The 27,611-nt window shown below is 41.8% G+C and overlaps 1 protein-coding gene across 1 annotated transcript in view; it reads left to right on the top strand.

Annotated features, from left to right (window-relative positions):
• LAPTM4B (lysosomal protein transmembrane 4 beta) overlaps positions 1-27,611 on the top strand; it is a 59,514-nt gene that overhangs the window by 21,913 nt on the left and 9,990 nt on the right. Inside the window, exons 3-6 of the mRNA XM_027717561.2 lie at positions 1,463-1,536; positions 2,127-2,249; positions 10,178-10,276; positions 17,235-17,330. Coding sequence (XP_027573362.1) covers positions 1,463-1,536; positions 2,127-2,249; positions 10,178-10,276; positions 17,235-17,330 — 392 coding nt within the window. The remainder of the gene's footprint in view (positions 1-1,462; positions 1,537-2,126; positions 2,250-10,177; positions 10,277-17,234; positions 17,331-27,611) is intronic.

Genomic DNA, 27,611 nt, shown 5'->3' with positions numbered 1-27,611 from the left:
AGCTCTGCACTAGGGCAAGGTTTGTTTTCCCTTAGGCATGGGAGGATCAAGGATTGGGTCCTTTGTCTTCTACATGGATGATCATACTGGTAGGCTGGAAATAATGACAATAAGATTTAGGGTCTGTCCTTCCTCTTCAGCCGTGACCCGGGTGAACCTGTGCTGCTACCTTGGTGGTGGTAGGTGAGACCTGTCCACAGCTACCAGGTCAGGACCTTTCAGGTACTTTGATGAAGGCTCCAAGGCACCTCTCCAGAACCTGATTTTGATGCAGTTGCAGGGAGTTGGAGGGAACTGGCCCATACTATGGGATGCTCCTTATCATTGTGGTGGAGTTAGATGTTGTGGCAACTCTGTGCTGAAGTGAAGTAATCTTTACACTTTGAATGCATCCAAAGTCAGGGTAGTGAACAGCCTGAACGCTGTCATGTATTTGTGTGTCTCAGGTCCACCAAGTGCCTCATCAAGGCAGGTAGTTTAAATGTACCTGGTGACAGCAATGTGAACAGGAGGTACCTCAGAGATACCAACAGAGACAGAATCTCTTAAGTCATGTCCTTTGTACTTTATGTCCTATCTCCTCTTTGTGCACTGGCTTAGCCTTGGAAAGGTAGGCACAATGTACCATTGCACTCCCAAACTCATTATAAAGTCGGGTTCAGAAATTCACTTCTGATAACCTGACAATGACCTGTAATGATATCGAGGGAAGTGCATATGAAAAGACCAAGCATATGTAATTTTTTCCCCTGGGATCTCCTTCTAGCTGTCCATGGCTTAGGAACTTCTTAAATCTAAGGAAAAGTTAATTGAAAGCTGGACAGCAATGAAAGAAAAAGATAGGAGTCATGTAATTACTCCAACCAAAATCTTAAAGAGTATTTTCCATCCTTTACTGCTTCACCTTCCCTTACAGTTACACATCTTCGTTAATAAATACATCTCTGTAGTATTCTTGGTTGAAATGAAAATTTTCAAGATGTAATTTCTGCTCTAAGATGCCTTTACCTGCCAGTTTTTCTCCTTTTCCAGAAGATAGATATTTGAGCAGTGGTATACAGCAGCTGTTGGTGCAGAAACAATCTGTAGTGCAGAAAAGCAGAGACTCTCTGACTACAGATGTCATCATGACCAGCAAATAGTCTTCTTGTCAAGACTGCTCCTGAGTTTTGAAAATCCTCAGAAAAATTAGACCATTCATATCCACAGCCTCACAGAGGCTGCAGTGGCTTGCACAGTATAAGGCTGCAGGCTTGCAGAAGCGCTGTCTGTGCTTCTCCTGTTTAGGAGGTTCCCCTTGAAAGCTAGAGATTTCCTCCAGCAATGGCTGAATGATGCACCTGACCCCATCTCCACCCATTTCTCACCCTGCCCTTTGAGATGCTCTGCAAAAGGTAAATGACAAAATAACTGAACCAAGCTCTGAAATTACCTGCAATGATTTTTGATGTCTCTTTTCCAGATATGTGCATTGCCACTGCAATTTCTCTTCTTATGATTCTCATCTGTGCAATGGCTACATATGGCGCATATAAGGTAATTATATTTGCTGAAGACATGAATCAAGTGAACTACACAACCCCATAGAAACAAAATTAATAAAAATGCTTTCTAACAATTGCTTCTTTAGTTGTTTAGCTGAAAAGTGAGAGGGGGAAAAAAGGAGAAGTACAAGAGACAGCAGAACTGATTGCTTAGATCAGTGGTACCCCAGGGCCCCCTGCTGCAGGCAGCAGAACTGCCCAGTTGTGTTGACTGTCTGCAGTTTCAAATAAGCTGTGGGCAAATGGTGAATTCAGAGAACTGAATCTTGTACCTATCAAAGTTAAGGGAATTTTTTCCCATTCACCTTCCAAGCCTGTGGTTTGTCCCAACATTAATCCTATTAATTAGGAGGGAAAAGTATCATGTGGTTTCTAAATATCCTAGTATAATGAGTTGTGGGAGTTGCACTGCAGTTCAGCAGCCAAACTACCTTGGCCAGCCCTTTAGGCTGAATGTCATATTTCTTTTAGCTGATTTAATACTGCATAATGTCAAATATTCCTTAGATTTTAGTGTAGAAAAACATATATACTTCTATTTTAACTTGTGGCTGATGAGTTTCTAATTTATTTCCTTTTTAGCAACATGCAGCTTGGATCATCCCTTTCTTCTGTTATCAGATCTTTGACTTTGCTCTCAACACGTTGGTTGCCATCAGTGTACTCATCTATCCCAGCACAATTCAGGACTACCTCCATCAGCTGGTAAATCACTTGATGTTCACAAGCCTCTGGGGTTTTGGGGGAAAAAAACCTGTCTGTTTGTTCTGTATTTCTGGCCTGTTAACTTCCCATGCAGTCCTCGAGAAATTCTCTCAGTCCTTGCCAGTCTGAATTCGACATCTTTGCAAGGTTACATTGCTAGCTTACTACAATTACTTATTGTAATATTTGAGCAAAGTTCTAGAGTTTTGTAATGTCATGGAAGCTCTCAGCATCATTTCATATAGAATGAGACTCATGTTACAAGATATAGATTACAGGTAATTGGTTTTGCATTCAGAGTTATTGTGTTCCTATCCAGTGCCTTATTTTTGGTGCTATTTCAAGAATGTTTTGTTGCTCCTTTTAATTTATTTGGTAGCTTTAACACATTTCATTAGGCAAGAGTTTGGTTGAGTGTATATTTGCTTTTGCTAGAAAATATTTTGGATTCTGTCTTAGGCTCCCTTCTTGCCATGGTCTGCTTTGACCAAACATCCATAGCCAGTATTGCATAAGTGTACGAGATATGATTGAAACACCCTGAAGTAAAGAGGAGACCACCAGCCTCTGTCTCGTCACAGAACCACGTGCTATGTCCAGCAGGGTTCATGTGGAGTTGCAGAGCTCTGGAGAAGCCAGTGCTGCAACTGTCTCTGAAAATCTGCCTTGAGAACCCAAATACAGATTAGCTTGGCTGTGAACTTTGTTGTGTGGATGGAAAGCTAGCTCGGCCAGTATAAATAACAGGTAATGAGAAACAGCAGGCAGATAAGTAGCCACACAAATCTTCAGGAAGAGTCAACGTGTCTGTTATCCTTCTTCTTATTTAACACCTACCTGCATTCACAGCTGATGGTACACTTAAAGAGAAGCTGAGGAATAAATCAAAGGGTTCTCAGAAGTACAAATGGAAAAGAGCAGATTGCGGTCATAGTTTAGTGAGTGATTAAGCTGGCATTGCCACTGCTGGAGCCCTCCTGCCCATCCTTTACCTATTCCCTCACTGCTGCATCAGGGCCAGCCCTGCCCTTGTGGCAGCACAAACATCTGTGTGGCTGCAGGAACTCTCCCCCACTTCCCAGAGCATGAGTCATAACCAGGTTTCACTCGGTCACTGTGCAAGACCGTGAGGAGGGCAGGAGCAGGCTGGGAGCTGTGCACTTAAAAGCCTCTGCTCTTCTGCTGAAAATCTGGTGCTGCATCTGGAGCTGGCTCACTATACAAGGGCAAAGAGCAGCTGATTCTCTGAAAGTGTCTGCTAAAACACCACTGTATTTCCTGCCGATAAAAAAATAACAGGCCTTTCTGTATCAGAAATAGAAGGAGCAGGCCTTGGAAGGGATTGGGTATGGTGCAGCAGAGCACTCTGTGATCTGTATTGCTGGTCTGGAGTGTTAAAATCTCTGGTTGCACACATCTTTGTCTTGCTGTTGTAAATCATTTTCTGTACTGATAATGAAATGCTGCAGGACTTCAGGACCGCTAAACTGTCAGTGCTCAAAAGGGCAAGGGGGATTTCCAGGATAATTATAGGCTGATTAGCCTGACATTGCTACCAAGCAGAATAATGACAGAAGGGCTGGGGCTGAGAGAAGAGTCAATTGATAAAGAATTAGACCAGAGGAAAATGATTAATGACTGCCAGCACAGTTTCATGGAAAATCAGTCCTGCAGGCAAACTCATTTTCCTTCGCTGACAAGATTACTGACTTCATCAATAAAGATAGGCAGGGACATAATGGACTTTCATGAGATGTTTGACTTTGCAGCATGATGCTCAGAGCAACAGTGAAGCACTAGATCAATAACGGATGTATCACATGGATTAGGAGAGGTTAGCTGGCAGACTGCAAGGGGTCGTGGTCAAGCCAGCCATCTGCCAGTGAGTTTCTATTTTGGGTAGAGGAAGGTCTCCAGGAATCAGCAGTAGATTTCATGCTCATCCCAACTTCCATTAATAATGTTAGTACCCAAAAGGCCCTTCATAAAGCCTAATGTCAGCCTTGAGAGCTTCTGCAGGCTCATTGTCTAGAGGGATCAAGTTCTTTGGTGGGAGGTTGTGAGCAGGAGTCTAATCTGGCTATTCTGTGTCATCCTCTGAAAGACCCTACCCTGCATTGCCCAGAGTGGGCTCATCTCTGCATTTCCCAGTGGCAGTACGTGTGGCTTTTCCCAGCATATTCTTCTAATAAACACTTCTAATAAAATGCATGGCTGACACAGTGAGCTAGACTGACTGAGAGCCTGACTTCAGCCATTAATGTGTGCCACATAGAGAAATGCAAAGAAATGTAAAAGCATGAAGAATATAGATGAGCATACAGTATGACAACTGTGCCTGGGATGCAGTGACCCTGTAAGCAGCCCAGGGAACTAAGTGCCAAAACTACAGTCTTCAAGTTGTTTTGCTGTTTGCAAAAGTTGCTGTTGGGGTTTGTGAACAGGAAAAAAAGAGCAATTAATAGTAATGGAGAGGAGACTTCCCTTCTCATCTGGTGACATAGATTTTCTGTCTATTAATGGAGTCCGGTTGTGAAAAACAATGCTTAAAAGTCAGAGAACATGCAGGAAAGTTCCTCAAAAAAACTATATAAAATCTGGAGATATTTTAGTATCATGAGACAATCAGCTTTTCCTGCTTCATTTACTGAGAAAGGAGACCAAGAGGTAGTGCCATTGGAGTTTTTATATCCAAAATAACGAGGTATTAAAAGGCTGTTTAAATTAGATGTGAGGCATAATGAGCAGCTAGCAACTAAAAGCTAGTCCAAGTTAAATTCATTTGGAAAGAGGGATTAGTTTGTATTTTATCATTCATATTGGAGATTAGTGATGTGGAAAAACTACCAAAGACCTGTGATGAATTTTTATGCAGTTAATGTCACCCGTTCAACAAAGTTTTGAAGCTGTTATGCATCTGCTTTGAAGCTGATTACATCTCCTATGTCTTAGCTGTGATCCTGAGCACAAATGACTCAACAGGAGCCCCTTGTACCCTTCCTTGGAAGGGCTACATTGGTTGGCAAAGGTTGTTACATTTGGTTCAGAGTAAATACACTCAGTCTGAGTGGGCAAAAACAAAGGGGAGAGGTGAAGATCCCATCCACTGTTACCAGATACTCAGACACACGATGGAACTAAATGCAAGCTTGTCAAATTTTCAGTAATAATGCCATCAATGCAGTGCTAGTGCTGAAATACAGAACTTGTTTCCCTACCTTTGAATAATACTCATGGTGGATAGGTTTGTCGTCTCAAACACTGTGTTTAGAGCAAGACCTGTGGTTAATACCCTTGACCTTGTAGGTGAGACCTGAGTCATCCAGTTGGGTGTAATCCTTCCTGATGATTTATAAATAAACCCTAGAGTCGTCTTGCCCCTTGCCCCCTTTGCAGTGGTCTGCCAGGATAGGCAGGAAGCAAGGGTTGTATTTCTTCCTGGCATTCTTACAGTTTCTGTTGCTCTAAAACTGCTTTGTATTTGGGGAATGATATTTTAGGGGGCACAACTCCATAAGGGAAATGAAAAATCCCAATTGTTCTTCAAATCCATTATTGAATATTTGGATGAAGGTGTGCATTAGGTAATGGAATACATTTGGCAGTCTCAGAGGAACATTTTTTCTTGCTCTAAAAGTGAAACCTCTGTGTCTTTAACCATTTCTACTTCCCTTCACTAGTATATGGGGTCATTATCTGTTTACTGTGGTTCACATCTGCGAGATTGCAGTCTGTCAGTGATGAGTTACAAGCTACTGTGAAACCCTCCATGTACTTTTAGCAAGATGATTAGCACATAATCAATAAGCTGGGCAGAACCCTAGCTGAAAATGTTGCAATTGTGTTCACAGGGTGTTTGGTAACATCAGCCTACGATGACTTCTTCTTTCAGAGGAACAAGTGTCTTTGGAAACTTTTTGTTGCCTTTTGGTACCCATTTGCACACAGGTGTGCCACTGAATTTCCATAGATAGCAAGAGCATCTCAGCATAAAGGGTCATGTAAAATAAGTAAATGTTACAAATCTTGCATTTTATGTGCTTTATGATGATTGTGTGATAAAAGTTATGAAGAATTATGTTGGACATCTTGGTCATTATCATTGTCACTTGAAAACCAAAACCTTTCACATACAGCGAATCCAACATATGCAAAAAAAAATCATTTTGGTTCTTGGAGCAGTAGAGGTCTAAAGCAGTTTGACCTAAAGCACATTTCTTTCCTTTAACCCCGCTAAATCTTTGATATATGGGCTTTTTAAAGCCTTCAAATGAAACACTTCATCTTCTGTCATCTTATAACAGTATATGAAATGGATTGAAGCAGAGGTGCAGAACAGGCTAGCCTGCAACTGTGTTATGAAAACTTTTTTTTTATTAAAGTACAGGACTATGACAGTTCATCTAAACAAAATTTCAAATTATATTAAATAGCTTTACTGTGGGACTGCCTGCAATGCTGCTGCCTAACAATTCGTGTGGTATCAGTCATGCTTTTAAATCCTAGGGGAAACATCTAGAGAACATGAAAGAGATTAAACCTAAAGAAATTTTTCCTATAAACTAAAGCTTAAAAAAGAAATATCCTTTCTGACATTTTTAATGCCATTTTATAATTCCAAGGAAGTAGTACTAACTTCATAGCAGAGCTTTAAAAATTCTCCTGACATATTACTGTTTTCTTTCAATTTTGTAAGATCCTGATACTTGGAGGATTGCAACTTGGGACGAGAATCCACACCATATTTTAAAGTGGATTTTTTATGGTCCAGGAGGAAGGAAGACGTGAAAGGTTATGCAAGGAGGCTGAGGGAATGAAAAATGGCTTTAGCCTTTTTCATTTTATTCTTCTTGCACATTTGTACAATATCAATGCAGTAGAATTGTACTTTCTATGCAAGTTTTAGATTCTTTTTAAGTGTGTAATAGAGCTTTGATATATATAAGCAGTAATTTTTTAAAATTAAAAGTGTACCAAGTATATTATTATGCACGCAGCCCTCTCCATGTCCGCAACAAGGTTATAAATGACAATTTAGTTATGACTTTAGCAGGCCGGTTCAACAGTACTGTAAGTACATTTTGTTTGTATAGCAAATTTCATCATGTTGTGCTGCAAAATCACTCCTGTATTTCCAGTGACAGACTTGATTTTTCCCACCCAGACATATTTCAGTCTCAGTTTCATCAAACCTTGCACAACATTTGACACTGATCTTTTCCTAGAAGTTGCAGCACTGAGCCCAGTATCTGAAACCTTTCTAGCAGCAGGATTTCAACTACTGGTCTCCCCCCAGGAGAGCAAACCCCCAGCACAGGAGCAGAATTTCTTGTCCCCCCTCATGCACCCATATCAGCGTTTAAGCTTATCACTGCAGTGGAGTGCAATGGGTCTTTGATTTATCTGAACCACTGTTGGTACAAGTTTTCCATGTTAATGAGATTTTGGGAATGGCTGATGCTCTGGGAGGACCTCAAGGGCTGCCTTATGGCACCACTTCTAGGGTGATCCCTGAACCAGGTGAGCCTGGAGCCAATCAAGATGCTTCCTACCACCTTTCCTGCTTCTTTGCCAAAAGCTACAGGTTTTATAAATCTATTTTCCTTCAGCACTGAAGGGGTTTGTAGTTGTGAGTTAAGATCAGACTGCTCATAGACTGGCCCATCCCAGTTAGCAAATAAAGACAAAAGGGGGTTTCTTCCATTCTGACCCCTGGGCTATTCGTCGAAGCCCTGAAAGCCTTGTCTCCCAAATGGAAAGCCTGGAAGCTCCAGGAGGGACCAGCTTCAGTTTTCACACCCTGCACCAGGATCTCCCAGGTGGGGAGATGGGTAGGGGTGACTACCACATGGGCACAGCACCCACCACCTCGCTGGGGCTTGCTTACACCTCGCATCTCTTTGGATAGAGACCCAGAAAGCTAAGCCTGAAGGGGACAAACTGCAGAATTTGTTCCTCATGTGCTGTCCTGGCTTTGCTGAATTACTGGGTTTTTTCATCTGAAACAATGACACTGATATAAGGGAGTGCCAGGCATTGCTCAGCAGCATGTCCTTCTCCCAGACTTGACCAGGGTTCATGGCTCTAGCAGATGTTCCTGCTTTTCAATGTAGTGGATACTTTCTTCGTCGTTTTTCTGCCCTCCTCTTGCCCCCATGCAAATCTCATTTGAGTTGATGTCTGGAAACAGGCCAATAGATTATGGCCAAGACACCAGAATGCAGTCATCCAGTCTTCAGGTGGTGACTGTTTCCCAAAAATCATTGTGTAGGAAGACCAAAGTCTTACTGGGAATTTTTTATTATATTCACAAACTAGTTTGACTAGTTTTTTAATGGTAGGTCAGTACTGAAAAAATCATTTGGGGGTAGTTTTACTGTAACTGTCCTTGACTGACTGGACTTTCTAACTTTCTTTCGTGGCCTCCCTCTTGCAAGCAGGAGGGGAGGTTGGGGCACTGTTTTTTGGCATATACTCTTGCTTTCTTGGTTTCTGAGTGACTACCTTCACTATATTTAGGATAACTTTCTATGGGAAAAAAGAAGCAGCAACTTACTGAATTATAGCAAGCTAGTGTCCTACAAAAGCTAGTGTCCTCAACAAAGAAGATAATGTGATAAAAACTTCAGCCATGAAATTCAGTACAGGAACAGAAACATTGCTGTCAAGAAGCGGAAAATGTGCTTATGTAACGTTTATCTGCAAACTGTTACAGCTGCTGTTGATGTTAACCACTCTGAACAGTTCATGGAAGCGCTAAATAAAGAGCTATTCTCAGTAGCAGCTGTCCAAAAAAAAAAGATAATTTCCTGATGCACTGGGCTGAGTGCTGGCATAAGGGTTATTAAGGGGTTACTCTGGATTTACACCATCATTGCCAAGAATACAGTTATAGCTTGGTCTAGTTAATTGTCCTGACAAGGATGCAGAGCTGGCCTGGTTAAGTAATTAGACCTGTAAGGGAAAAGGGGGTCGTGTGTGGAAGGAACTATTGCATTCAGTTATAATGAGCTACTGTTGCAGTGGAGCTATCTATTGTGGAGAAACTCTGTCTGTGAACAATGGTTTATTCTAACTGAAACGGGAACTTGTGCCTTGCAGTATTTCAAAACTATTTGGAACATTAATTTTAAAGGGTGCGTTTTCTTTAAGCAATAAATACAGTAAAACGTTTTTTATAGGCTGTTTTTCAGCCAGTGATCCTAAAGTGTTTCACAACTGTAAATCAGTAGAGCATGTGCTAAACAAGAAGATTAATTTTGTCACCTCCATTTCATGTATAAGGTAGCAGAAGGACCTGGAGCACATTTCAATTCGAAATCATGATGTGGCTCCCCTGGAGGACCCGGGTCTCCATGGGACATGCACTCAGATAGCAGTATTAACAAGTACTCCTGGAGAAGTAGTCCAAATTTAGCCAAAATAAAATGGAAAAGAATAGACTCAATGTGTTTTGAAACGTCTTCAAATATTTAGGTGAAAGGATTATTCTGTCCAGTTTTTCCTACTTTGACTTTGTGGAAGGAGCTGCCATTGGTCTTTGGCAACCAGTGCCATTATAATGGTTACTCAGTAAGTACAGGACTTGCCTGCTGTTTCCCAAGATGGCACTTTCCTGCTGCAAAGCTCCCAGTCCTTTGCTTGTTTGTGTCAGATGCAAACCCAGTGAGCACTGAGGAAAAGAGAGCCCACACCACATCCAAAGCAAAAAGCAAATCCCTCAGACCTCCAGGGAACCTTTGACAGCTGAGTCTTCACAATGCCTGTTCCAGCCAAACTTATTGAAACTGGTTGTTGGTGCAGAGCTCCCGATTTAGTAGATCATAGAAAGCTTTGTAAGTTGTTAATTATAGAGTACACTAATTGAATGGCTCTTAAATGACTCGTGAGATTAACTCACAGTGTTTTGCTTATTTTTGCTTATGCAGCCCAACAATTTTCCCTACAAGGAAGAGATTATGTCTGTGAACCCTACGTGTCTGGTTGTGATTATCCTCCTTTTCATAAGTATCATTCTGGCTTTTAAGGTAAGTGCATTACTGTGTACAAAGTCTAATTCTGGTCATGGGTAGAATGTCCCTTGCTGGGAGGTCTGTCTTTAGAAACATCCAGGGACCTACAGCCCAGGCAGCCTGACAGGTATACAAACCAGTGATAGACATCATGGAAGAAAAGCAGAAAATCTTATACAAGAACATGCAGGCCACAATAGGGAAGTGTGATGCTTGTAGGAGGAACTCACGACTTGTGAATCCTTTGAAGGAGTGGGTCATCCAGTGGACAAGGGAGAACTTGTTGATAGAGGCTTCTTGGTTTTTCAAAAGGTGTTTGGCAGAATCTCTCATCAAAGGTTTTAAAAAACACCCTTAGATATGGAGGGAGAAGAGGAAAGGTCATCTCAGACTGTAGCTAGAAAATAGAGAATAAGGATAAATTATCAGTCTTTCCAATATTGAGACCCATGCCACTTGGTACATTCATTAAAGATCTGGGAAGGGGAAGGAAATCTAACAATAACATTGTTTTTGCAATGTCATTCAAAATAGAGAAAACAATCACCCAGGAAATCTTTGCAGAAGGATCTCATGGCATGGAGTGACTACATAATGAAATGGTAGAGAAACTCAGTGGTGTCAAATTCTAGGTAGTGGGCACAGAGGAAGCACACTCTTGTTTCACAGACACTGCAGTAGAGTCTGAAGTAAGCATGACCACCTGAAAAAGGGGTCTTGTAGCAGTAATAGATAGACCTGTGAAAGTATTAGCTTACTGCTTATTTCTGGTCAAACAAGTAAATCAAATGCTAAGAGTATTAAGAAAGGAATAGAAAACCCAAAAATATAAATTGTTTAATTTCTTTGCCAGTTTTGATGCCTACCGTCTCTGGAAGCAAGCATTCCCTTCTGGTGCCCTATCTCAGAAAATATTTTGTAGAGCAGGTAAATAGTTCCAAGGAATCCCTCCTGGGAGGAACAACGTAAAGAACTGTCAGACCAGGCAGCAGAAGGGCACAGGGAGTGAGGATTTATTTGCTGTTAGCAAACCTTGGGTGAGAGGGCTGGAGGTGGCAGGTACCAGGAGAAGGGGAGATGTAGCATCACTCAGCGGAGCTGGAAAGGGCCCATGTGAAACCACCACGCCCGGGCTCATGGTCCAGCACGGTCGGCCCCCTCTGGCTGTGTGGGTCAGAAGTCCCAAAGGAGCTCAGAATAAGATCAGACAAATCAATGTAGAAAAAGCAACCACCTGTGGCTCCGTTAGTGCCCTGAGCCTTGGACCTCTTGTAAAGCATGCCTGTGTGTTTGCCTCTTCTTGCACCCTTCTGCAAGTTTCTCACGGCACAGTGCTGCCATTCTTGTATTTCTCTTATGGGATTTTATTTCAGAATAGTCTTGCTCTTTCTCTGCAGAGCAATTAAGTATTAAATTAGAGAAATTCCAAAAAGTCACAATGACACCAGAGATGTTGGTTCCAGACAACACATTTGACAACATGAGCAGGGGAAGTTATTGTGGCAAAAGAGATAGATAAGGTTATTGAAGCTACTTCAAAACTGGGGGAAAAAACCAACAGATAGGGTATATTAAGGTGCTCTTGGAAGTGATACTCACTTTTCTTCTGTGATTTAACAATACAATTTAGTCTTCTGGCCTTATATGTTCACAACCATACATTGATTTTATTTGCACATTTAAGAAATATGTAATTAAAAGTTTATTACATTAAGCTTATAAAAAATAGGCAACTAAAATTGGCATGGCAAAAATATTTACTAAAGAGAAAAGACATGTAAGAAATTAATTGTGCAAAAGTCTCATTTGGTTTTATAGTGGCTAACACGTGTTTTTTCCAAGAGTATATGTGGCTCATATAATGCTCATTCTAGCAACATATTATCATATAAATTAGTCACAAAAAACATGACTCACACAGAAACACATGCTAAATTCCAGTTAGCATTTTCATTTGAATTTTTTATGTTTCCAGAAGAGCTGTTATGCAGATTTATGGAATCTGCTCCATGAAAAGAAAGCTGGACACACGCAGATGCTTCACAGTTTATCACTGATAGACTTAGCAGATGGTACCACGTTTATGTACTGAAAAGGTGCATAAAAAATATGCCTGAGCTCCCTCTCCCTCTGGAGTTCAACTAGAAACAGGGAGAGGAACCAAAACATTGTGACCTAGGAAAAGCTACAGTAGAGAAAGCTGCATTCAGCTAGTGGGAAATATGAACCAGAATCACATAATTCCTCAGAAACATTTGGCATTATGACTCTTTTGTTTTCGATGAAGCTACATGCACAGGAAAACTTTACTGAGCAGAAGGCAAGATTATGCAGTGTTAGATGTTAGGTTTGTGTTTTGCAGTCATGAGATTGTGAAAAGGGAAGGGGACGAGAGACGGTGGTAAGAAAGTGAGCCAGCTAACCACATACAAGCATTTATCTTTTTAGTGGTTAGGATTTACTTGGATCTGAAGCAGTTAATGGATATTTCAGGCAGTTTCACATGGAATCCTTTTCAGAGTAGACCAAAATGTGTTATTCCATTCACTGTCTTTGTCTAGAAACTGAACCAGAGTTGCATGCCACAAAACATAGGTGTTTCCTATTTGGCCAGGGAAGGACATCCAACAGCACAAATGTATTTTATGTATGTATGCAGGACTTCAAATGGCACATAGCCAACACAGTGGCTTTTGAATCACGCCCTCCTCTGCAGCTGGTTTGGAGAGCATGGCCTCGGTTTCCTCTGGCCAGCCCCAGCTGCTGAGACAGAATGGTTGAGGTTTCAATCTCCCCACCATGGGGAAGCCTCCCAGGCCCAAATGAGCTGAGGTGAGCACAGACACAACCAAATAAACCTTTCCCCCAGGCTTCCTTGAGCACTCTGCAGCTTCAGAGTATGGCCTTTTCTTTTGTTCTCTGGCCTTTCTCTTTCTGAAAAGTAGATAGGAAGAGGTAATTGCCAGTGGGGCAGCCAAAAGGTATTCTAGTTCAGTGAGACAGGCTGGTCTTCAGCAAACTCAGTATTAACCCTGGTCTCCATAATATGCCTATAAGATACACATACAAGGTGTTGAGCCTGGAGATGAGACCACTCTGCATGTCCTGGTGTCCCCAGCAGACAGGAAAGGGTATATGGAATGAAGTTCTGTGCTCTCCCTGAGAGATCTGGTATCTCAGCCCAGGGGGATGCCTTCTGGCAGGGGGAACCCTGACCCGCAACACATCACCCCGGTGTCTGCTACCTTCCTGTGATCATGGGACCCTGAACACAGCCCCACACTCCCGGGAACAGCCAACAAGGAGCCATGAGGTTGCCATCTGTTCCAAAAAAGCCTAGGACTGGTCCCAGCACTGGGACTGCTGGTGGCAAGGTAGTTTTGGGAGAAGCATTTCTAAAGTAGGGGTCATTTGCTTTAAATTGCATAAACCCAGTATGTGTGACTGTTAGGGGACAGGTGATGTACTAGCCCCTATAAGGTGCCATTTCAAGTGTTGCAGGCCAATGGTTTGTTTTGGTATCATTAATTCTTTCCAATTACAGCACTTCTTTGCTGTTCTAAGCAGTGGTTCTTGCACAGGTTTTTTATACTCACAAGATACACATTCTAGTGTGCTGAGAAGATGAATTTAATTCCAATTTCATCAGCACATCAACCCATTGTTTCTCCTTCTCTAGTACCAACATGGGAAATACATGTGATCAACTAGTCTGCCATTAGCATCCCTCTGAAATCTTCATATAAATTTCATTTTGTGTATAAATCTTTATCTCATTTTCACCAGTTACTGAAGCCCATCCCAGCTCTGTAAATAGAAAATTCAAAGCAGCTGTGGAATAAAATGGGATGCAGTGCAGGCGTCTCCTAACCCGAGGGGCCTGTGTCGGGTCTGTGGCATTCACCCTGCACTTGCTGCCAGTGAGGGGGCTGCCCAGAGGGCTTCTGTGACCCAGATCAGCACAGACTTTTCCTTGCTGTGTTACAAGAAACAGCACAATATAGCAACCTCTTAATTTCCACAGAGATGATGGTCAGTCAGCCAGTCCATCATGTGTCTGATGAGCAGAAGCCTGCAGTACATTACTGTTGTTGTGCTGCTTAAGTGTGTGTGCAATTGCAACAGCAAGAGGAAGGATTACAAAGTTTTGTGGGTTTCAGTTCCATAGGGGCTCAAGTAATTTTCTGCCATGCAAAGGGGAAGACTGAAAGCTGGTAGGAGTAGGTGCAGTGCCTCTTCCCACATTCAGCCCTTCTTGTGCACCTATCCTTTCACGTGGTGGCTACTTGGGGCTGTCTCCCCAAAAGGTGTCTGTCAGCAGCCTGTGCTGGAGTACCACTAAGGGTGGATTAGGCTGAGGGATTTAAGGCCTTTTATGCAGGGCCAATTTCAAATGTGAACATTGGTCTCCTGAGGTAAAAGTCGACATATTTATATACTGAGTGGTCAGCCACACATTTAAAGCAGTATTTGAAACCTTAGCCAGGTTTTTCAGGAGAGAAAATTGGTAACTGAATCAGGAATCCCATTTAACAGTGCAGCAGCATTGGTAGAAAACAATTATTAGGAACAAGTTTAAATAAGGTTACAGGTTGAAGAAAACAGGTTTCCATGACTCACGATTCACAGGCCAGCAGCACATGTCCAAAGCACTTGGACAAGGACATGCTCTGAACTGCTGCCACTCTCAACCATATGTGGGTCAGTGTCTCGTGGCCAATTACTTGGTGTATGCTGGCTGATGACCTCTTTAATTCAAAGGCTGAAACAAACCTCACCACTGAAAAACAGCCCATGCACATAGGAGCAGGGCTGATTAGAGCTAGGGTTTGGAGCTGGGAGAGCTGTAGAGGTTAATTGTGGGGTTAAATGTGTTTTATTCACCGCACATAATAGAATGGGAGCATTCGAAAATGAATCTCCCACTAGCTTCTCCCAGATAGGATTGTATTATCTGAAACAGGGCTTCCCTCAATTTGGATTTTGCCAGGAGGATAGAAATAGGTTTGCAAATAGGTAGGCTTAATATAAAGGGTTTCTTATAAAGAGAGGTTGTGTCCCCACAGAAGTGTACTATATTCAGACTCTGTTCTGTATTGGCTCTTATACCGTTCTCAGCCTATAGTATCTGAGCATTGAAAGCTACTGAACTATTTATTACCACTTATAATTAACAATGACATTTTACTTAAATCTGGAAAAGATCCAGTTCTTCATGTACGTGCCTTTACTTGTTTCAGTAGTTTGGGGCAGGTTTGCATAGCCCACAGCTCGGGCTGTAGAGCCTGTCTAATATTCCCTTGGGACTTAGCTCACTCCAGAAGCCTTTTGCTCCCCCAGTTTGGTGGTCAAAAGTATTGTCAAAGTCTGCAACGCCTCTAAGTCATCCAGGGTCTGTAAGATGCTGTAAAAAAAGAGGTAGCACATTTACCAGATTTTAGCCAGCTCCACCCTGGTGGAAAAAACTCTTCCTGATCTGCAAGCATGCCATCAGTGAGTCATGTGGCATCCTGAAAAACACAGCTCATGTGTGTCAGTTGTGGATATGGAGGAAGTACAGGGCTCAAAGGGATAAGAGGCTTTTGGAAGGTCATCAGCGCAAGTTGAGTCACAAAATTATGACTCACTCAGTGAGAGACACATGCAAATGGAGTCAACACGGGCAGTTTAATTTGAACGTGCTAGTTTAGTGAAAGAATTGCTGTGCAGAACCTACTAAGTGAAAATACAAGTTGGGCACTATCAAAACACATAGTTCTCCTTATCACTGTCATGTGTAATCACATGGGAAGCACAAAGCTCCAGAGGAGACTGCTTAGTCCCACCAACCTTGTTACTAGCATGCTGCAGATCTGACTCCTGCTCCTGCACGCCTTTCTGCCTTCTGTCTTCCTTCCAGTCACTTTGCTCATCTCTGCTGCCCAAACTGGACCATTTCATGCTGGTGAAGGAGATGATGGATGTGAACACTTTGCCCAACCAGTTAAAAAAAAAAGGTGGAGACAACAGCAGCCCTACCCAGAGCATAGCGAGCTCCAAGAACAAAAGCAGTGAAGTTGTGTGATCTTGCAGTAGGTTTATTGCTGCAAACACAGGTTTTTTTGCTTTGCACTAAAAAAATATTTATAATAATGTTTAAAATGTCAGAAATCATTTCAGATGTCAATGAAAACTTTTACATGGGCAATTTTCTCCAGTCAGGCAAGAATAGCAAGACTCCAGACCATTCCAGTCACATGGAATACGTAGATTTGATGTCAGATTAAGCGAAACAGAGTATTGAAATAATGCAGGTGATATATAGTATATTCACACAGTCAATGTCCAGGCTTGCCACTCACAGGACAAGGAAGCTTTCCTGTAATTTCATGATTCTTCAGTCCCCAGCATGCTTGTAGTATCCACAATCACAGAATCATATAATCACAGAATGGTTTGGATTGGAAGGGAACTTTTAGTTTTTCTAGTCCAACTCCCCCTTGTCATGAACAGAGACCGCCTCATCCAACCTGACCTTGAACAGTTCCAGGGATGGAGCATCCACAGTTTCTCTGGGCAAGCTGTTCCAGTGTCTCACCAGTCTCACTGTAAAAACTTTCTTCCTTATGTCCTATCTAAATCTATCCTCTTTCAGTTTTAAACCATCGCCTCTTGTCCTGTCACTATAGGCCTTGGTAAAATGACTTTCCTCATCTTTCTTATAAGCTCCCTTTATATATTGAAAGGCCACAGTAAGGTCTCCCCAGTGTCTTCTCTTCTCAAGACCAAAGAAGTCCGATTCTATCAGTATAAGGAGCGGTGTTGAATTACTCACAGAGCCCCTCCACATTCTCATTGTCACTGCAACCAGAAAAGTGACTGTCCCATGCTTCTACCAAGCTGATATTTATATTTATAAAGAATGGAAATGCTTTAAGAGAAGAAGTCTATGGTTTATTTTCTGCACAGAATAATAAATCCCTTTTCTTTGCAGGGTTACTTGATAAGCTGTGTGTGGAACTGCTACCGATACATTAATGGCAGAAACAACTCAGATGTGTTGGTGTACATTACCACCAACGACACTGCGGTAAGGATGTTACATTGCAAACATCTGTCTAATGTTATGCATTTAATGGCTTTATTTTTTATTAATTTCTGACTCTTTCGTTAAGCACCTTAATTCCTTTAAGAGTCCTCGTCTATTGGTGATGTTTGGACTTGAGATTCAACAGACTGGTGTGAAATGGTTGCAAATCACATCTATTGTTAAAATACCAAGTTTATTTTATGCACATAATCTGTTAAAGAATCTGCGTTAATCATAAACTACAGTTTATCTTATGGCCCCAGGAACTACCCTCAGGTCTGATCTCTCCAGCTATGTGATGATCTGGACAGTGGGGGGAATGATTAGGATTCAAGATCTGCACCTGCTGTGAAACTTGGATTTATTTGTAGAAACTGTGATTTAGGATGCTCAACAGCTGGTGTAGTGCTTTACAAACTCACAGAGAGGAGCTAAAAGGCAACAAAAGTTCAGTGATTTATTTCCCAGCACATGATGGGGGTTTGTTTGGTGAGGAGACAGAACGAAACAAAGATTGATGGGAGAGAAATTAATAAACAGATTTTAATCTCAAAGAATGGAAGGTATCAGTTCACTTTACAGTAGTTTAGTGCTGACATTCCTATGTGCAGGACATGACTGGTAAGCAATGTCTTGCTTTTTGCAGAAGGCACTGAGGGAATACAGGAAGAAAGGTCTCTAGAAAAGAGCCAGTTCTGTTTGCAGTGGTATCACCATGGAGCCACTCAGTTCCACCCAAGCTACACTCTGACGGCACTGTGCCAGATCAGTCCCCAGGGTGACTCCACTGGCTCATGGAAAAAGGGTCTTTACATCACTTACATAACAGAATGAGAGCAGCATGAACTTGATCCTTTGGATCATCTGGGTAAAATCTCAGGATTGCCTTCCTCAGGTTTTTCTGTTTGTGGGTGGTCTCCACAAACTAATATTAGGCCATCAACTGTAAACCATTGGAATGAGTGATTCCTGTGCAGCCACAAGGACTTAGAAAACTATCACTGCTTTTACATGAAAGTTGTAACTCCTGCATAGTTATTTGTCTTCAATACCTGAAGCTTTAAGAAAAACGTAAGAAGTTTTACAGACCATGATCAGAGCTGGCAACCAGGACATTTAAGTATAAAAATACAGTTTATTGAAAGCTAAGATGTATTATTACTTTCTTTACTGGAATCTACTTTGAGTAAAACGAGGAGTTTTATGTGCAATAATTTTGATAGCTCTTTATTTCAGCCTGTGGGTAGTTGTAACTCAGCTTCAAACATTGTTCACTCTACAACCCACGGAACTGGCAGGCTCGATAGTGGGAGAGTGCCTGCTGGATTATCTGGGAAACTACACTTACTTTTTAAAAGTTACATTAAAACCATCTGCTTCACTGCTTCCTTTATAAAGCAAAAGACTGGTTTTTAGACATGCCTGGTTACCAAGACTCTTCTCATTACTTTTGTATTTAGTAATTACCAAAGTGCTCTGAGCTGCCTCCTCATCTTTAAAGCACTTGTGAGTGTTTCTGTGAGGAAAGGAAGCCCTTTTATCCTTTTCACAGATGACATATTGTCGCACTGAGTGTTTAATTTAATTTTGCTTACCTGGATCTTACAAGACAGCTATACAGAAGAAGGTTCTGAGAAAGGCTGTGCATTCCTATTTAGTGCCTTGACCATTGGACTCCTCTTCCTTCCCCAATATTTACATCTCCTTGATTTGAAAAAGGTCGGAATCCGTTGCTTTCAGGTATGATGCATCTTTCTCAGTTCAATCAGATGATATTAGATCAGGTCCTGTAGAAAGAGCTGTTTGGGAATTTATCAGCTAACCAAGAATATCACCCAAAAACTCTCGTTTGTGAGTACAGAAAGACTCAGGAGCAATGCTGCTGGGAAGAGTTCCCCAGGTCCAGCCAGGGAGGTGGGAGGAGAGTCATGAACAGCCTGGGTTTTGAATTATTTATTGAGGGTGGAGACAAGCTTTATTCAAATGCATGTCTGACTGCTTCTTTCTAGTCAGGATGAGCTCCTTCATCCCTAGGTGACAGAGTCTGTGTCCATCTCTTGCACATCCTTCCCTGACAAGCTCCATGGACATGCACCAGCACAGTGCAATTAGTGACGTGATTGGAGGAGCTGATGTGCTCCTGAGCAGCCTCTTTCTTTCTTCTGCTCTTTGCTGAGCTTCAGCGAGGAACAACAGTATGTAGGGATAATCCTCATCCTTCTCCACTGTGAATCAGAAGATTTTCTTCCCTTCCTTCACCCCCCAAAATCACAGACTCAACAAGATTAATTTTTTTGTCTACATTGAGAAACAGCAACAAAAACCTCTCTTCATGTGACTGTAAAAAAGTAAGCTCAATACAATTGGATAAAAAATGGTTTCAAAATGAGGACTGGAAGAATAAGACTGAAAGTTGAGTGCCAAGAACCTTTGAGAGTTTAGGACTCATGAGGAAACCTTATGAAAATTTGAAATGCTGTGATAGGTCACTGCTGTCTGTTGAAATGTATAATATTCCACCAACACTGAAGTCTACTTCTGCATTAAAATGATGTTTTTTTAATTTTTATGAATTCTGGGAAACTTCTTTCAGCAGGGCTTCTTCATGCCAACATGCCTTTAAATCATAAACTACAGGTTTCTTTAAAAATGTGAGTCAATCTCTGCCCTCTTCTTTGAAATAAATATGTTATTTGTAGAATCAAACCTGCTAACTGAATTCCAACAGGTCATATCTGCAGGGTATGCTCTCATCTTCAGGGATATTTTTTATATATATTTATCAACAACATTAGCTAAAAGAATTTGTACAAATGCAAGTGAAAATCTAAGCTTAAATATGAGACTGGGCATAATTGCTGCAACCTAAAGTAAAAGTTTTAAATGTCATAGAATCACAGAATGGTTTGGATTGGAAGGGGCTTCAAGATCATTTAGTTCCAACCCCCCCACCATGGGCAGGGACACCTTCCAGTAGACCAGGTTGCTCCAAGCCTCATTCAACCTGGCCTTGAACACTTCTAGGGATGGAGTGTCGACAGGTTCTCTAGGCAGCCTGTGCCAGCGCCTCACCACTCTCACAGTAAAGAATTTCTTTCTGATGTCTCTAATCTAAACCTGCCCTCCTTCAATTTAAAGCCATTCCCCTTCGTCCTGTCACTAGATGCTCTTGCGAAAGTCCCTCTCCAGCTTTCTTGTAGACCCTATTTAGATACTGGACAGTGCTATCAAGTCTCCCTGGAGCCTTTGCTTCTCCAAGTTGACACAGCAGAGGTGTTCCAGCCCTCTGGTCATCTTTGCGGCACTTATCTAGACTTGCTTCAACAGATCCATGTTCTTCATATGTTGGAAGCCCCAGTGCTGGATGCTTCTTTGTTTATAGAAGGAATTTGTCTTAAAATTCATCATTCCATATATACATATATATATATGTATATATATACACACATACACACATAATAGTCTGAATTGCTTTGTGCTATGTGTTTGCTCTGGTGTTCCCAGCACAAAAATTTCCAGTTAGTTCTCCCCAGTCAAACTGATTCTTATAAATATAATGCTCATAGATCTGAACTGTAACTAACCTGTTATTGGCTCTGAGATAATCTGATTTTTGTCACTCAGTGTAAGTGGTTTAAGCCATCATTTTTGCAATTGTGCCATCTGGAACTTACAGACGTCCTTCCATTGCGGACTGTGAACAGGATTTTCCTGCTGCCCCTGTTAGGTGAGAGGTCCTCCTTCTGTGACCTTTGATCAAAGTTTGACACCACATGAATGTACGTGGCTTGGCTCCATGGACAGATTGTTATGGCATGGGGGAACCAGCTGGGGCTGGGCAGGGGAATGACCTGACCCCAGATGGTGGGAAGACATGACCGACATATGCTCCAGGACCTGCGGATCCAGCTGCATACCTTAGTCACAGCAGAGTCTCTTAGGAATATGGATCTCCCTGCTCTAAGTGTTTTCCCAATACTTCTCTCCCCTAGTTTATGGAGGTATCTGTAGGAGATTTTGGCATGGCAGTAATGTGGCTCCCCTGCAGTGAACCATAGTAACCTGAGGATTGTTTTTCCACTTTCCCAACCTGGGGTTGCTTTTTCCTGCTAGCTACTCAAATGCACCATGGATGAAGATTAATTTTCCACACCAATTTAAACTGTCACAGCAGTGCCATGAAAATGTTCATCCAATTTGGAAAAATTGCCAGTGTACAGGTGCAAAAGATAACCCAAAGTAAGACATTTGTTCTCCAGAGCAGTAGCAGTTCTGTTGTGCTCTTAGACAGCCAGGGGATTTCATTCTGTTTATTTTTAACTCTCACTGAAGCCAATCAATGGAAGTTTCATCTCCAGTCATGCTGCCAGTGGGGATAAAACGTAAAGCCGTAAATCTTTCTTCAAAGTGGGATTTAGATCTTTATGTGCTTTATAAAATCGTTTCAAAAGATCTTACCTAACATACATTTATCCACAATGGTTAATAAGTTGCTTTTTTAAAAAATGCAGATATATTCCCTCTGTGGACATGACCTCAACTAAGCAGCCTGTAATTAAACAGTCAACAGTTTTGTTTGCTTTCCCTTTCTCAAAGCAATTGGAGACTTATTTGAGAAGTGCAGAGTTAGATCTTTCATTTTTGATGGATGATTCCTTTGAGCAGAGGAAGAATATTCTTTGATAAGGTTGGAAGAGCCATTCTTTGTGTTATTCTACATGTGTGGAAGGTAATTTATTTGGCTATGGACGGAGGGAAGGACCCTTAGACTCATGCCAGTTAAACAGACTGAAGCATGAGATGGAGCCCAGAGACCAACAAACCATACACAGGAGCTCTTATTTTTCATAGGTGCTTTGGGACCTGTGATTTCGAACTACAGAGCCAGTTTGGGGATACATGTCGGAGTAGAAGACAACTTGGAGGAAAATCTTGCTTTAAAGATATTTTCCACAAAAATCCTACAGACTTGTCAGTGTTCACCAGGCGGCAGGTTTTGTGTGGCAGTTTGTGTGCATAACATTGTTACTGGGCCACTAGATCACAAACATCTTTTTGCAGTGAATAGTAACCATGAAGATACTTTAAAATCAACCACCACCGCAAATGAATAGCCCTCCTGGCTCACCCTCCAAGTCCTTCTCAGGGCCTCCAGGTGAGTCCAAGCAGAGGACCTCTGACCTTCCCTAGTGGAAAACTGTCTGATAAAGCCCAGAAGAGGAAAAGCATGTAAAACAGGAGACAGAGAAGAGGAAGAAGAATCAGGGGCAAGAAAAAAAAGGGATGCAAGTAGAACTATGCAGTGCTTTAAATAAAGGGGGTGATTAGTTAGTAACCACATGCAATAGTCTACGTGAGACCCAGGACTGTGGTTTAAATGCTGGATCTGTTTTTCTGGAAAATTGCACTTGTAAACATTCCTGGAGCAATGACTTCAGTGAGTGAATCTTCAAAGGGCTCAAGCTCCATGTAGAGGCCACCATTCACATCTTGATAGTGTGCATGTGCAACATGTGCACTTCTTCCTCATTTGTTTGATTCTGAATTGCAAAAAAGTATTATGGCAGTCTGTGTCTGCCAACAAACAGCTATTCAGCTATTCAGCTAGCATTTCATATTCTACTTGCAGAGAAGTTACATCCCTAGTCAGCTGGCCTTTAATCTTAGCAACGAGATTGTTCCTTCTTATTTCTTCTTTTTCTTTTTTTAACTTTCCATCTTATCATCTATACTCAGCTCTTTCTTCCACTGTTTCCTTGTCTGTGGAAGATTTTTTTTTTTTTTTTTTTTTAAGTTCAACCTACCCTGTGGTCTGAATTGCTTCATGCTGCCTGTTTGCTCTGTTCCTTATTGCTATTGGCTAATTACATTTCTTGCTATAGGTCTCACCTATTACTAGGTAGCTGCTAGTCAGAAGCCAGCTCTACTGTTTGGAACAGGCTATTAACAGGGTCAATTTCGATCAAATATCTTCTGAAGTTTAAAAATAAGATTTCCAAGACATTTTCACATGTCATTACAGTAATTAAATTTACTTGCGAGTTAAATCACAAAATCAAAATATACATGGTTATCTATTTTCCCCACTACATTTTTATTTTAAATACAAGAATTGTATTTGTTTGCAGCCCACATACTGGAACTTTTCTAATACATGACAATTCGTTAGAGATTTGCAATAGAAATAGGCAAATCTGTTCTCAGTGTTCATAATTAGATTAAAAAGAAGACATGAAATGGGGATATGTACTTTAAATCTTCTAGATATTTTTGGATTCACTAATTGTGTGTGTTGCAATGTAGGAGAAAACAGTGGTTATAAATTAACACTATTTCTTTCTTTAGTGCTTTTTTTCCTAACAGGGTTGATCCATTACCATCTGACAGCTGATGTTTTTCAGGCATCAAAACATAAGTCAAAGTCTTCAGTGTAATTCCAAGGATACATATCAGTGCGGTAAAAGTCAATGACAACTTAAATCCCAGTTGCCAAGAATATATGGGTGTTAAGCTGAGCTGTGTGTGAATTTTCCAGGTCAAGCTCAAGTCATAGTTACACTGTGCAACAACAGATGGGGGAGGTGAGAATTTGCTCAGGCAGGTGTTGCTCAAACAGTGAAAGGCAGCAGGGTGTGAGAGGCAGAGTCCCAGCAGCAGTTAGCTGTGTCGTGGCTTTATAGCCGCAGAGTTGGCCTGCGCTGGAAGCCCTGCCCTGCTGCAGAGCTGCTCCCCCAAGGGTGGTCCTGCTGCAGCTCCGGCACTACCTCATCTGCTGTCTCCTCATCGCATCCTCTTGCACAGCACAGCCCTGGCCTTTGCCGAGCGGAGGAGCAATTCCTCACACATCCGAGTCCCTCCCACCCCAAGCCTCTCTGCTGAAGCTTTCCCAGCCCCAAAACCGTGCAGATGCCAAAGGACCATCAGCCATCAGCTGGGCAGGCAGGAGCAGCAGCAGCTGGTGGCTCAGCGGGTGGCTGTGTTCTCTCAGAGGAGCACCCAGCTGCCCCCGTTTGGCTGAGGGTGTGACAATAATTGAGAGGTCCATCTTTCTGTAGTTATTAATGGCTCTTGGTGACCTGTGGACTTTCAGTCTGATTTCAATTCACTTTAATGGCTCCCACAGAGCAGTTACGCTCTTCCCAAGAATCCCTCGGGACTCTTTATGGACGCAGGACTGTCCACTGTGGTCTGTTCCAAACTGCACAGCACTTGTGGTTTTGGTCCTCTGTCTTAATAGCAGTGGAGAAAGTGAGGTCTGCTTTAAATTAACTCTGTGACAGACACTCTTCTTTAGAAAGAACAAGGTTGAGTGGGTATTCATCTACCAAATTTAGGAGATAGGCAAAAGTTTGTGGGAGTTTCTGGATGACAGGTGCTTTACAGATGTGATCTATTCACATTAATAGCTTTTCTAATAAATACAGACAAAAGCCTTTCCAGCAATGTCTGTAATGCAAGCATGGCTGTGATAACCACGCTTTTAGGAGATGACAAGTCCTGTTAAACAATTTAGCTGTTTCATGTGACCTATTCCCAGGTTTCTGTCTTGTTAATTCTTGAGTGGGATACACAGTGTAATCATAAGAGGAGATAAGGTTAGAAAGAGATGCAGTTTAGCAATTAAAAAGTCCATCAAAAGAGGAGTGCTCTGTCACAGTTTCTGCACTCAAGACACCACACCAACCATTTGTTACACAGAATAAAAGTATACTTCAATGTCTTCAGTGCTGGTGACCTGCAGACAAGTATACCCTAGAAAGCATGTGCTCATCCAGAAAATGCTTATTTTTAAAAAAATTGAGGAACAATTGAAAAAATAAATATGTTTTGCCTATACAAAATCATGAGGTGCAACTAGAGATGCAGCAGTACAAGGCTGACCAAGATGTAGGAAATACTTCTGTGGCCTGAGGTGGACTGTCCCTCCATGCCTTTGAGTGGAGAGAGTAATTACATCGTTATTCTAGATGACTATTATGAGGTTGTATATGATGGAAAAAGACAATAGCTTCCTGAATCCAATTTTCTTCCCATGAAAGGGTAATCACAATCTGTTCCTAAATGTTGCTGTGTCCTAGTTATATATAGATTTATTCTTCTATCTGGAGTGCTGAAAACATTGTGCTGCTTCATTACAGAAATTCATAAACTCGTGTAAAGTTTCTTAAATAGTGTCTTGGAGAGCTGGTGGCTTGGAATAAACAAGTAGTTTTGTCAAATAAAAACAAGCCAGCTCTAACTGCACAGATGATTTTGCAGCATTGAGCCCTACTTCTTTGCTGAATGGAGTTATAAATTATCTCTGATCTATTCTGCTTACAGTTACTCCATCTGTAATCGTTCTAGTGTGGTTTCTAAAGGAAATGCATACATATAAACATGAAAATACTTCCTGTACATGTTGAGACGAAGATTTCTTGGGATTTATTTGACAGACAACATATAATGAAATCCTTAAATAGTAATTAACTAGCACACTTTGGACAGATTTTTCAAGCAAAAACATGCAAATGAAACCAGAACAGCATCTGTGCATAAAGCAAAGTCAAACATTTTTCATTTCAAATTAAATGTTTTGGGCTCAGATATGAAGCTTTGGCTTTGGGCCTGTACCCGGGGCTTTTTTTATCTGGGACAAGGGAAGGAGAAAAAGAAAGAAAGATGAGAACTTTATTCTGACTTCATCAGAAACAGTTGCTTTGACTGGACTCATTTGAGCAGAGCATCCGTTTACATTGTAAACAGCCACCTCTGAAGCAGATATTTGTAAGCAGTTATTTATAAGAATTGCTTCTAAAGGGCAGTTGATCTCATCTGGAGGAGCGTCTAACCCAGGTCAGGTGGGTGAAAGTGCCTGTTGCTCCCCTGAGCATGAAGGAAGATTCATGCAAATGTAGGTCAGCTCCTTCTCCAGCATCCTTCTGACTGAAATGCTTCTCCACATGCCTGATCTTGGAGCTCTCTCTTCAGCCTGCACTGGAAACTGTCAAGTGAGTTTCTTGGTAGGAAGTGAACTGCACTTCAGGGGAGCAAGGATCCTTAGTGGGATGAAGGAGGGCAGAACAAGAGAGAACATGATAGAAGTCTTTATAAAGTCATGAGTGGCAGAGGATGTAAAGGAGGAACAACTGCTCACTGACTTAACAAAAGAACTAGGGGATATTCAATGAAATATCTAGTGGAAGGTTTCATAGCAAACCGAGGAAGGTATTTCTTCATTTAACATCTAGATGAGCTGTAGAACTGCTTGCCACAGGACACTGTGGTGCTAGAAGTCAGCATGGGTTCAAAAACAAGCTAGAAAAATCAGTGGAAGAAAAATTCCTATAATGAACAGTAATTCAGCAAGTCCTTGACGTTCAAATTTGCAACAGTCTAGAGAATATTCTGGGCAAGTTGTAACTATATGTGCTTGCACTGCTCTTTCTTAATGTCTTCTGTCCTTCTGTCTTGCACTTGTGTTTGTTTATCATCCATCACTAATTACTGTGATCTGGATGGAACTTTTATCTGATCCAGGAGAGCTGTCCCTACATGCAGGTGCTAAACTGCAACATGATGAAAGCTAATCCCTACTTCTGTCTCCAGTGCTTGTCTTGTATGTAACATCTGACTGCGTCTTACCACAGAATTATTATTATTCCTCACTGCCGGAAAAAAGCTCCCGGTTCTCCTGTCAGTCTTTCCATACAGTCAGTATAAAGTGCCGAATCATGTTGAGTGGTTAAAGAGAAAACTGAAGTCTGCGTGGATTTAGTTTTAATACTTCCCATTTCTCCCACTGGTGCAGCCTCACCTCGAGTTCTCTGTGCAGTTTTGGGCACCACAATATAAAAGAGATATAAAGCTATCAGAGAGCATCCAAAGTGGGGCTGTGAAGATGGTGAAGGGCCTAGAGGGAAAGCTGTATAAGGAGAAGCTGAAGTCACTTGGTCTGTTCAGCCTGTAGAAAAGGAGACTGAGAGGAGACCTCATTGCAGTTACAACTTCCTTGTGAGGGGAAGAGGAGGGACTTCTCTGTGGTGACCAGTGACAGGACCCGAGGGAATGGCCTGAAATTGTGTCAGGGAAGGTTTAGGCTGGATATTAAGAAAAGGTTCTTCACCCAAAGGGTGGTTGGGCACTGGAACAGGCTCCCCAGGGAAGTGGTCATAGCACCAAGGCTGCCAGAGTTCAGGAAGAGTTTGGACAACACTCTCAGGCACATGGTGTGACTCTTGGGGCTGTCCTGTGCAAGGCCAGGAGTTGGGCTTTGATGGGTGGGTTCCTTCCAACTCAGTA

This window comes from Pipra filicauda, unplaced genomic scaffold, assembly GCF_003945595.2.
Source record: "Pipra filicauda isolate LSUMZ 115617 unplaced genomic scaffold, ASM394559v2 scaffold110_size2237424_pilon, whole genome shotgun sequence".
Lineage (NCBI taxonomy): Eukaryota > Metazoa > Chordata > Aves > Passeriformes > Pipridae > Pipra > Pipra filicauda.
This window is presented reverse-complemented; position numbering and strand designations above follow the sequence as displayed.